The 12,990-nt window shown below is 43.9% G+C and overlaps 1 protein-coding gene across 1 annotated transcript in view; it reads right to left on the bottom strand.

Moving 5' to 3' along the window:
• LOC104619140 (protein eva-1 homolog C-like) overlaps positions 1–326 on the bottom strand; it is a gene marked incomplete at its 3' end in the record, with an annotated part of 26,574 nt that extends 26,248 nt beyond the window's left edge. The window contains exon 1 of the mRNA XM_010284922.1: positions 30–326. Within this exon, the coding sequence (XP_010283224.1) occupies positions 30–326 (297 nt within the window). The remainder of the gene's footprint in view (positions 1–29) is intronic.
• Positions 327–12,990: the final 12,664 nt, after the last annotated feature.

The raw sequence follows: 12,990 nt of genomic DNA, 5'->3' as shown, positions 1-12,990 counted from the left end.
GAAGAGCGGTGCCAAACCGGGCAGCTCACGGCCCACGCCGAGAAAGGATTCCCACTCCAAAAGTCACGATTTCCTCTTGCTTCTTCCCCGAAAAACTCCAGCTTTTTTCCTCTCCTCGTGCCGGCCCCCTTCCACGTACCGGGGTGCCGCCTGCCCTGCGCCCACCCGGAGGACGGGCCTCGGGGAGGGAATAAAGTTTTCTCGGCGGCTGCTGCCTCTCGCCTCGGTGCCAGAGCAGTGCTTGCACGGGAGGGAGCAGCGTCCGGTTGCTTTCCCTCCTTTCCTGGGCAGCACGGCCTTGTAGTCGCCCTGGCAGAGAGCTCCATCGTCTTCTTGAGACCCTGAACTCTCCCTGTGTTGTTTACCGAGTCCTGTACAGAAACGTGCTTCCCTCGAGGCAGCAAATTTAGCCGAACGACAGCGTAAGGTTAGGGGGAAAATGTGTTCTTATCTCTACAATTAATAGCAGCCATGCTTATTGGGAGAGAGGGCATTTTAACAGCTGAATGGGTCTGTCACTCCTTCGGAGGCACGCTTCCTTTTCTGCATGTCTCTCAACTGGCGCAATTAAATCAGGTCATCCGAAATGGCGGGGCTGCCTCGCCGTCCAACAGACAGCAGGACTGGGTCGCTTTCAGGCACCGGCCCAGCACATCGCCCGGCCTACAGGCACTTCAGAGCGCTACTTGTTGTCGAGAATCTCTCGTTTTGTGTTTGTTTAATTAATCAATATGTCAGCCGTGAATTCTGAGAATTTTAATTTTTTGTTTTTTGTTTTTTTTTAGGCTATCTAGAGGCTGTGCCTGAACTACAGCACACCTCTAAGCCCTGGTGCCCTGCTTGCCAGGGAAGTACTCGCTGCCTCCCCGCCGGCCGGCACACGAGGAGATTCCCTTCCCCTGGAAGGCCGGGCACAGGGAGGGCTGGAGCACAACCACGGCTCGCCCCGGCACGGATGGAGTCAGGTCACGGCTGTGTGTGCGCCTGGACTGAGAAACCGTAAGACTTGCGACTTACGGGGTTTCTTACCCTGAGCATACAGAATCTTAATCAGACCCTATAAAAATCCTTAAACAACTTAAGGTTTTAAACCTAATGTTTTTTTTCTCTTTGTTTTCTGGGTTGCTGGGTGATATGGGGGGGTGATTTAATAATGGCAGTCACTTTTTCAAGCGTTTTTCTGCAATGAGGAGGACTACGGATTTCCTCTTTCTTTTCTCAAAATAATACATGTGAATCTTCCTTAAAACACCATGAAACTTCAAAGAAAATGTCAACTACTGTGGGAATTGTATAAACTAGAACAACTTGGCAATACTGCAGTGTCCCAACAACATCTCTTCGCGCCTCTGTGCGAAAGCCTCACTAGGAGCTTTCCCATTTATCCAAGACATACACTCATAAGCATCGCACGGGGTGCTCTGCATACAAAATCATCTACAAGACATTACAGACTGCCTCAGAAGGTAAGCGTGAATCATAGGGCAATAAACAGATCCCATTGATTTGAAGGCCAGAAGGTATCATCCCACCCAACTGTCTGCATAACCCAGACTACTCACTCATTGTAACTTTTTTACCGAGACACAAAACACCAATGCAGAATCCAAGCATAATCCTTTCTTCCAGAATTAGCAAAATTAGTCACAGCATCCGCCGTGTTGACAAAGAACTTCAACTAAAAAAACACAGCACCAGGAAAATACAAAACACTGAGGCTGAGCAGCTGAACAAAGCCTTACTGATCACTTCTTGTAAAGGAGGACTGATAAACTGTTAATGACAATGACAGACAAAAATAACTGGCCTAAGAGAGTAAAGGTTGTAAATAGATATCTCTTTGTGTGAAATAGAGCTCTTAAAAGGTTATTGTTTTTACACTCAACATTTGCTCCTGGCATTATTGTTTTGAATAGCAACAATAATGGTAGTAACAAACCCGAAGGTACGAAAATTCAGTAAGGGTTTTTTTTTTCTCTTAAAAACACTGAAAAACTGGGAACTTAGAAAGGTCTAGTTTAAAAAAATCCGACTACCAAAAGGCCTGGAAGCGGTCAGCCATGAGATGTGTCACATGTCCCACGTACGGCACAAGACAGTGCAGGGTGCTCGGATTCGCTGGATGCGTTCCTTATGGTGGAGGATGCTAACACAAGGCCTTGAGGCCCTTTTTCAGTTGTCAGCATCAGACTTAAAAAGAAACGAGCATATTCTGTCCAGCCCCGCCGCACTGGCATGAACCTCACCATGTGGAAGCATCAAGGAGAACAGCATTTCAAGCTGCGAGTCTAATGCCTAGCACATATTAAATGCAATCTCAGCGTTGACTGATGTAATGTCTTTTTGGCAAGAGAGCAGCTTTGCAGTGCAATATTTTTAGAGCCTGAAGCTGAGCAGCACACGGCCTACGAGGATTCTCAGAACAGGGCCTTCACATACAGATTTAGTAATATTAGTTCCTGTGCATCGTTCAATCTAGCTTATTTAGCACAGCAATTTGCTAGCTCATTTTAAAGACATACAAATCCATTTTAGATCAAAATAGATTGAAACAGCACACGTATTGTTGTGGGAGTCCCAGAAGGCTAATCCATTCGGTAAATCGACATCAGCTCCTGCAGTTTCATGAAGAATTGTGCCAACAGGCATTAAAAATACACAAGCAAGACTGACGGAAGAGATCTCATGTGGTGATAACAGAATTGTTGATAAACTCTACTATAAACACCATTAAAAGCATCAATCTGATATTTATTGTTATTTGGGATCCTGCTGCAGTACTTCTCCAGCAGTATCTTCTCCATTGGTTTGTGAAGGAAGCACTGAAGAAAAATTAACCCCTAAGTTTCCTTCCCCCTTCCCCTCTGCCATACACTCCCCTGGTCTTTAGAGGCAGCGATGCCACACACCATGCTCTTCAGGGTTTGTGCATAATTGCTGCTTTCAGAGCCAGGCTGTGTGTGTGGATACGACAGTGCCTCTTTGGCTCCGTTCACAGAGGCAGGGATCCGCCTCTCGTAATTCTCGGTAGTCTCTTACCTCGGTTGTCTGCAAGTTCTTTCTTGTGGTAGCTCTTTTTTTGAATTAGTAATTGTGACAGCGGGCAAAATGTTATGCAGGAAAGACACTGTTTCTAAAATTCACACCACTATGTTTCTTGCCCCATCATTTTATTCTTTTTCATCCAGGTGCCTTGTAAGCATATTGTTTGAGTCATTCTAGCCCGACTTGGTCTTACAGTCTTTTATCAGTAAGAAATATCCTTAGGCAGAAGCACTGTTTATTCTACGCGCTGTTCATAAATAAGTATAACAGAGCAGATACACATAAAAATCCATACTTGCTTAATAGATGCTTTCTTGCATAGTCACTAGTTTGACTTAATTACCCCCATTGCTTGTTTTTTTCAGTGTGCTTTATTCCACTATTCCTCTCAACACTAATACTCATTACAAGTGACTAGTATCCTACTAACTTAATCCCTTTGCTTGTACTACAGGTGATGGCATGAAAAGCTCATTTGCCATGCAAGAAAAATAATTTGTGCATAATCACTGTATTTTTTGTATTATCTAAACCTTCTTGATATAGGGATAGATGTTCACTTAGAAAAACTAGCAGTAATCTAGTTTCACTGATAAGCTAGTAACCATAAAAAAACCTTTCCATTTCCAAATGTCTAGTTTGGTTTCAGACCATCCAAAGCTGTTGCTTCTCTTAGAATCAGAAACAGAAACTTGCAAGTTTTCGGCTGACCATTTCTAAAGGAGATGAAGCTTATGAGATCATGACCTCCATTCATCTGCCATTCCCTTACTCAACTCTGTGGCCAGTTTCAAACCTGAGGAGTACAGGACTCAAAGAAATAAAGTTCCTACAAGTTTCATGAAAATTGAAGCCTGAGCAGACGAGTCAAAATAAGAATTGTCACTTCCAACTCAATCCCTTACTAATGTTAAAAGTCAGCTGGCTGCTGAAGAGACATTACATGTATACTGGAGAGCTAATCAGCCTGTTGCTAATGGAGCAATTTGTTTTCACCGGCCTTAGCAACAGATGAAGGATTAAGCCTTCAGTAAGAAAATGCTTAAGTTAAAAGTGAAAATGCTTTTGGGACAGTACAGCAATCAAAGCAGACATTAGCAATGAAGACCTTGGTCAGGTTTTCCATGAACAGTTTTATCAACGTGTACACTTTCCTAAGGAAATTGTTTTGTTTCACTTTTTCCCTCCTAGTCATACATCATGGATCATAACTTGGATCATAACCACCTTATTCAACCTAATTCTCACTGTCTGCTAAATCTGAGGGTCAAATTAAGCACGAGCTTGGTTCCACTTAAACCAGATAAGGGACCCAGGTAACGAGGAGATAATTCAGCATAAGCACCCATTCAAGCTCTAGCACGCGAACAGGGCTTATTCAGTGAGTAGCAGCACATACAAGACGCCAAGCTATGAACTCTCTTGAGAGAAATAAAACCAAGACATCATAAAGAAAGTATAGATCTCCTGTAACTTTGTTGGTTATGCCCAATGGTCATTGGTTCTCCAGGAAGCACATAACCTCTTCATATCCATGCCACTCAGCTCAGACTTGCAGTTATGTGTATTAAATTTTTGCAGAGTGGGAAAATTCATGAATCCTGCACTCACAGACCAGATGCCTACTCCCTCTCTCATATCCTCCCACAGCTGTTCTCAGTTTCCTTCAGATCTACAGTTTTATATTCCCTTGTGTTTTCTCCTAGGAGCGATGCTTATTTTTATTATATCCCAATGGCTCTCCGAGGAAATCTGAGAGATCTCTGTGATCTTCCTTTTTCTCACTCACTTTCTCTTTTTATTTCCTTTTTCCCTTTTTCTGTTAGGAAGAGGCAAACTATTACTGATCCTCAAAGATTTTGGTCTGTAGTAAACTCCATGCTACGGTCAGTTATATTTCTCTCAGCTATTCCACGAAGCCACGAGGCAAACATTTGTCCTGGGACTTAATGTGGAACTATTACAGTAGAAAAGGAAGATTTTCTCCCTCCTATCCTAAGATGCTGACAAGAAGTACAAGGCTGTTAAGGGAGACTGTGAGGCTCTCTTCTGCCCTTGCCAAAAAATCCTTCTTTTGATTGGAGACATAGTAGCCTCTTCTAGTGCCATTAACAAGAAGTAACAAGAGAAAGGCTCAGCAGGCGGCAACTGCTTCTGGAGACAGAATGAGTGAATCATTATGCCCAGGAGACAGCAAAGTTATGATCTTCCCAAAGACTGCAAGTAGGACAACCCCAGGGACTAGAGGAAAATATTGCTTTGGAAACTTGGATTTATGAACTTGAACCTCCATGCAAACTCGAGAGCCGAGGGCTGTTCATTGCCAGCTCCTCAGAAAACAAACTACAGGTTTTATTCTGCAAACAGAACGCTGATAATTCAGATACATTGGAGATCAGGGAATTTGCCTATTGAATCACTAAGTCCATCCTCTGGCAGCTCACAGATCTGCACTGTTATGACGGCTTATAGTAGAGCAGGTCCTAGCCAGAAAAGCAAAAAAAAACCCACCTCACCCTTATAGCCTGACGCTTTTCTTTACAAAAACACTTCATTCTCCTCAACTCAGTTTTAGCCTGAAGAAATGAAAAGTCCAAAATTGCGAAAAGATTCTGAAAATTTAATGCTTGTCTTCCCATCCAAGAATAAATACAATGAGGAAAAATAAACAGATATCTGTGGGTTGAGACCCTCATCCAAAGCCCAGTGAAATCCTTGGGAATCCTTCCAGTGACCATAGGCTTTCAATCAGGTCTTATATTATGAGTGATGTTTTAAAATTAATTCTAAATTAAGAGACAAACATCACTGGTATTTAATTTGTTGCCAGAAGCCACACAATAGACCTTTGAAACAAAACTTTTAAAATGCATAGAAATTCAGACGAAATGACTCACCAATGCTGAACAAATAAGGCGCAACCACGCCTCCTTCTGCTCTTCAGCTCCCTTTAGGACACTATTTTCCCTGTCTTTGGTAATATATCAAAATATTTCAATTTTAATTGTAGATTATTGTTGGCAGATGACAGAATTCTCATAACTGGTGACCGGTCAGACAGTGCTTTCTCTGTCTGGGGACACTTTCATCAAAAACTGAGTATTTATTTGGAACAAGTCTGTAACCCCTTTCTCTAATAAAGCTGAGACTGTCTGGAAGCTCTGTCTTACTAAGAAGGGTATCAGCAGCAAATGGAATAGGAAGGCAGGGGGGAGCTAATCCCTGCTATTTATTTCGAATATAAATAACATGATGTGTCAGGTGCCAGCAATCTGCACAGTGAGAACAAAGAGAGTTCCTGCCCCAAAGGTGTAAGAAATCTGAAAGACAGACTCAAACATGTTGGTCTCTGGGCAGTGGAGCTCAGGACATCGGTTTCCTATAGGCATATGTCTCATGCCTGAATTTCCCAACATCTGTTGTAGGGGTAGGAGCATCAAACTATGCTTTAACTCACTTCGGGAGAGCTTTTGGAGCAGCATCCTTTCTTGGGGATGCTAGTAGGGCCTAGCTGCTTATGCTCACAAAATGTGTAGGGACTTAGACCAAAGCTTTTACTTCTCTGATAAGGATGATTAAATCTGATCAGTGGACTTAAAAAATATTAGGCAAAATCCGTATCTAAAATGGGATTTCATAAACTACACTTCCTCAGAAAAGCAGTGAGAACTGTAGAGACAAAACCTTGGATCTCAGCACCATGATCTAAACTAAAATCTCACTTCTGACACACACCTCTTTGTTCCACAGAACAAATCGCAGATCCAAAGCCGCTCCACTTTGAGAAACTTTACACCAGACTTCGAGGTTTAACTCCCGTATTACTGAAATGAAACATGTTTTTAAAATGAAATGTTTTTCTTTGAACAAAGCAAGCAAAATTTGCTTTTGACATTTACAAGGCAGTATCAAGAAGATGCATCATTGACATCACTCCTTTTAGCACCTCTTTAAATATCCTGGTGGAAGGACAAGCTCCGCTTGCCACAGTGAGTCAACAGAACCGACTCAAGAAAATTTATACAGGGTTTTATCTGACCAACACAAAACCAACAAAAAAACCTCCGCATCATTGTGGCTAGTCATGATTGATCCTGCCACTTTATTACAAAACAAAGCATTTGCTTGAAGCATTTGTTTGCTTTCCTTTTGCCTGGAGGAATCTGGGATGGGTGAGTGCCACAGAACTTAATGGAAACTTTTAATGCAGAAAGGCCACAAGATCAGATTATAAATCTTGGGTGAACTGGTTTGCTTTTTCATTAGATCCATTTGTTTTCTACTGTTGGGTCAGAAGATCAAGTCTATGGAGTTAAAGCGATGCCTAGTTCTGTCTGAACTGTTCTGGAAATAGAAAGAGAAGTTGACGCCAGCGGACAAAAATTAAAAGGTTCTACCCAAGCAGGGGCTGCTTTTTCTGTTCACATCCAGAAAGTCATTCTTCAGCCCGGTTATGCAACCACACAGTTACTTCATTTTTGATCTTCGGTTACAGCCACGTTTCTTGAAAGCTGCCCAGAAAACCTGGCTGGGACTAAGGTAAAGAAAGGGACATTGACTGATGAAGTGAGCAAAGGAGGCCAGTTCAAGCAGAAGCCCTAAGCTCAAAGTAGCATGTAAAAAAAGAGGAAGTGAAAGAAAGGGTGCAAAATACCCACAAGCAGATATAAAAAAAGGTGAATGGATGTTCCTCAGTGCTACCTGTGAGAAGGAATTTGTTTCCAGAAGGGTAAGAGGACAGTTCATTTTTGCCACTGATGGGGAAGAGGCAGGAGTAGGATCAGGGCTAGGACAGAGAGCCAAGGGGAACACACAGCACTTTTCCCATTGCCAGCAAGCAGGGCCGGGGGATGAGACGAGGAAGCAGTGACTCCTGCTGTTGGGAAGGTACATGCTCCTGAGCAACGCCCACCATCCCCAGCAAAACCAACCCTCAGCAGCAGTGGTAGCAGACAGTTGGGCTTTCTATAGCACAAATATAGGTATATAAATATACTATATAAGTTTGGTGGTCTTGCCAGCTCCTTATTTTATAGAATCATAGAACAATTCAGGTTGGAAAAGACTTCTAAGATCAAGTCCAACCATTAGCTGAACACTGGCAAGTCCATGACTAAACCATGTCCCTAAGCACCACATCTACATGTCTTTTAAACACCTCCAGTGATGGTGACTCAACCACTTCCCTGGGCAGCCTGTTCCAATGTCTGACAACCCTTTTGGTGAAGAAATTTTTCCTAATATCCAATCTAAACCTCCCCTGGCGCAACTTGAGGCCATTTCCTCTCATCCTATCACTTGTTACTTGGGAGAAGAGACCAACATCCTCGTCGCCACAACCCCCTTTCAGGTAGTTGTAGAGAGTGATAAGGCCTCTCCTCAGCCTCCTCTTCTCCAGACTGAACAACCCCGGTTCCCTCAGACGCTCCTCATAGGACTTGTGCTCTAGACCCTTGATCAGCTGTGTTGCCCTCCTCTGGACATCTACAGTGAAGGACCAAAAGAGCTGCCTCAACACAGCCTCCCTCAGCGCTTTTTCATAGTTCCCTCTCACTCCCTGCCTGTGTCTCTGCTGCCTGGAGCCATCCCTGCTGGGACCTGCTTCTCTGTCCCCACGTCTCCTCCCCGTCACTGCTCACAGAACACCGTCTCACCCACTGCGTTCTCAGCGCTGCTCTGCAGGCACCTCCTGGCAGCAACGCACTGCCCAGGGGCATCTGGCATCTCTGTGTCTGCAGGCTGTGATAGGAATGTCTGACCATCCCTGGTGAAACTGGAAATTTGATCCTGGTGCTGTCCGTAAGCCACAGGGTATTGGTTTTTTACACTTCCTGGTTTATTCACTCCTAAGTGAAAAAGATTTGGAGTTTCAGTGTCCACTCCAGAACTGGGAGATGAATTTCCATGTCCCACTCCCCACCCAGACAACCAAGAGTAGAAGACTGAAAGCACCAGCTCCTTCCCTTTCAAGTACCTCTGCCTGATGTTCTTCAAAAGCTGCTTCTGCCAACATCCTCTGCTGAGCTGGATCTGTCAGTAGCCCTGACCCAAAGAGCACCTTCTTGGTAGGCAGAAGGACCGTGCCCTGAGAGAGGTCCCTCCTTTCACCTACAGCTTCTCCCCGCAATGTCACGGGGAGCTCCCTGGGCAGGCTGAGTGCTGACCCTGGCAGTTGGCAGAGTCCTTGCCCTGGCACACAGCCCCCAGGGGTGCAGGGACCCTACTCTGAGGGACCGCCCTGGGCACCTCTGGCTGCGCACCCCCTGCAGCTGTCCCTGGAAGAAGGAATCCATGATGTCCTGTCCCTTTCGACTGCGTGGCAGGGAATCGCCGCTCTGGAGCACACCCTCCTCCTCTACACAAAGGAAACTGTGACAGTCTTGCTGGGAACCAGTCCTTGAACATAGAGGACCTGTGAGGAAATGGCTGTCATGTGGCCTTGATTTCGTGAAAAATGTGTCCCTCTTCACTTCTGACAGTCTCTTGGGAGCCCAGAGTATTTAGGATTTTGGCTCCCAGAGACTGGAGAATTAGCAAAATTCACAGCACTTCTGATCTGAAATGTGGAAGCTGCAAGTGATCACTGAGAAAAACAACATGAGGACAGAACTTTGTCAAGTAGGAATGAAACTGTGGACATGAATAAGTATTTTGGTGAAAAGGTACTTTAGATGTCTTTTGAAGACTAAGCATGAGGGGAAGAAAATTCTCTAGCTGTAGGATCAAACCAATATGCATGAAGATCTAAGGAACGAACTGGGAATTAAATCTCTCCTTTCTTCCAAACCTTCAGCTTTCAGTTTCAAATTTGTGCATAAATGCTTGGACTGCACCTTTAAAAATTAATCACATAGAGGACTGCAGACCTCAGAGCAAACCTTCACTTTCAATAACTAATGCAATTAATAGGTAAGTTCTTTGTTGCTACTGAACTGCTAGAGAAGAATAGATTATGCAGATCATTAAGCACTACTTTACCTCCAATATCTCCTGTTATTAAAAGGAGAAACTAATTTTGCTTACTGACACTGACTTGTCCTCACAGAGTTTGATTTAGAACTGCTGCTGGAGTCTTGTTTCAGAACATTTTTCTCCCTAAAAAATACCAATTCACATACCAATTCGTAAAATGTTATTGCACAGTGAAGAAATATCTTAAAAAAAAAAAAAACAACAAAAACCACCAACAAAATTTTTTTTCATAGTTAAAAGCTGGACTGAGAAACATATGAGAACAAGAACCTGCAGCTCTATATCCTATAAGGGCAAGAGTAATAACCAAACCACAACTGACCTGCAGTAAACAAATGAAGAAATTCTACTTGCAGCCAGAGCTGCCAGCCTCTCTCTTATGAAAAGGGAGGGACAAATATGGTACTAGTTTCACTGCTTCTGTTTTGTGAAGTGATCCATAGAAAATGACCACAGTTTTCTAAATGGGGAAATAAATACAAGTCAAACATTTAAAAAAACCCAAAAAACAACACTTCACTATCCACATACACTGTTCCTTGCTCTGCTTTTCAAAATATCAAATAAATCGCAAGAGGCGTCATCTTTGTGTTGTTGCAAACAACCAGCTACATCTTGTGATTAACAAGCGGACTCTGGGCAGGTTCGAATTGCTAGCATGTTTTCATAAATACATCAAGAGAATAACAAAGGTTACACGTGCGGTTGTTGCAATCTGACAGCAGCCTGGGAAGTGATTACAGAAAGCTGTCAGAATTTGGGAAGGGGTGCAGGGAAGGAGAGAAGAACAGAGTTTGGGCTGCTGACATAGAGATCTGATGCTGGAAAGACACAGAGCGGAAAAGGCAATGACCCAAAAAAAGTATGCACCTGATAATCTTAGTATAAAAGCCTGCAATCTGTGAAAAGGAGGAAAAGTTTCAGCAACTGGCCTTCCAGTTCTCTGTGCACTCCTAAATTCCCAGTGCCAGGTCGAATCGTGCAGAACACACTGACGGCGCAGACCTCTGTTCCTTTCGCTACGCCACGGGCTGCACGTGGGAACCTATAGCGGGCTGCCTGGAAGCTTTACCCTCAGAAGGGCAGAAGGGACTTGACCCTTTCCAGATGAGTGAAAGTGCAGGTGGTGGGCAAAGCAGGGGCAGCCGGCTCCTCGCTCCTCAGCCCTTGGGGTAATCCCCCCAGGAGCTGCCTGCGCCTTGGCAGCTGCAAGGTGCTGCCCCTTTAAACGGGGTAGATTTATTTTCATGTAAATTTAACGGAGCTTATGAAAATCAAGTCGCTTTTTGAGGGAGGGAGCAAATAAGGAAATTCAGCAACTCTAGAAGCTCAGCCTGAAGCTGCTGTTGTGGTTCTCACTGTAATTCTACAACAGGTATTAGAGAGATGCAGGATGGCACTGCAAGGGTGGCACCCTACGTCTGACAATTCCTGGCCCACAGCACCTACTTGGGAAGCAGCTAAAAACTTCTCTGCATGCTCTGGTTACCTTTTTTTAAAAGGCTCCAGTAACATTTTGGTCTTTTCTGTCATTCTAGATTACATCTCCATATAAAAAGTAAAAAAAAAAAAAAGTGAGCACAATTTGTTCAAGCCTGGGAACTTCCCAGTCTGTCAAGAATTTCGGAATCTGATTTTCTTTTCTACATCTTATTTACTGAATTGTCTGCATGACATTTTTAATACCAATCTCTGGGGTGAGACAGAGATTTTACCTTGGTCATTCTACCTATTTGGAAGTTCAGTACACAATGAATTCTTAACACAGCTGTACTTATGAAATGTATCTTGGATAACCTTATCTACATAACTTCATTTGAAAAGTGAATGGACTTTTGTGAGAGGAACTTTCCTAGAAAAACTAGAGGGATATTTTTTAACTCAGCAGCTATTTGAAAGGGAAAATATGAACATTTATTTTATTTTCTTGTGAAGAACTACCATGTGATTACAAAACTAACATCTACAAGCCAGCAGCTAAGCCAAAAAACCACCAAAGAATGAGATAGCAAGCATTTAAAAGCCTTCTACATGTGAAAGGCATGTAATAGGAGAAACGTAGTTTATCCATGTGTATAATTCTCGTTTTTATATTTGGTGCTTGGTTGCTTGATTAGAAATGTTCAGGCTTACAGAGTTGGAGAGAATAATAAAATCACAAACTGCATTTTCCGGTTGCTGAGAAAATAGTTTCTACAGAACCATCACCAGCCTTTTGAACTGTATTAACATGAACTGTATTAATATGCATAACAACACATTTGGACTATTAATAATATACTAACTTTGTTCCGGTGCACTTGACTGGCTTTTGGAAAGTTCTGCTCTATTCATTAAGGGTAAGGTTTGCTTTCTGCCCTAGAGGCAGTTCCTTAAGCTTGCAACTGCCAGGAATATGCTGTGCTTACTGTGAAATGTAGAAAGGAGAGAAACTGCTCTTTTAAATAATTCTGTAACAGCCCTGAGATGCCCTGGAGCACAAGAAACGTTACAAGAGTGCTGTTTTCTCAGACAGAGAAGAAAGATTGCTTCTTCGTTCTGCTGGAAACAAGGACAACTCTCCAGCTTCCACAGTCATTTCATTTTTCACTGACAGGGCACCCTCGCACTATTTGACATGGGTGATTTCTGAATGACAGCTAGAGCCCCTGCACTCTTCCAAGCGACTCCCACCACCTCCTCCCAGCAAAGAGAGCGCGGCGCTTGCTCGCTGCCGCCGCTGAGGGCGGCTCACTCAGGGCTCGACTCCAAGTCTCCAGGAGAAAGTGGGAACCTGTCCAGGGACTTCCACGCACTTTGGGTCAGGCCCCGGCCGATTCACGCGCGGCTTTCCCACAGTTTAAGTCCTCACGTCCCCTTCCCACTGGACCCCTCTGGCAGCCCTTAACCCTCTCTTCCTTCCCCTCCCCACCCTCCTCCCCGCTTCACACGGTGCCGCGGCGCCGGCACATCTGGATCACGGGCCCGTGCTCC

Source organism: Phaethon lepturus, unplaced genomic scaffold, assembly GCF_000687285.1.
Source record: "Phaethon lepturus isolate BGI_N335 unplaced genomic scaffold, ASM68728v1 scaffold11744, whole genome shotgun sequence".
Taxonomy (NCBI): Eukaryota; Metazoa; Chordata; class Aves; order Phaethontiformes; family Phaethontidae; genus Phaethon; species Phaethon lepturus.
This window is presented reverse-complemented; position numbering and strand designations above follow the sequence as displayed.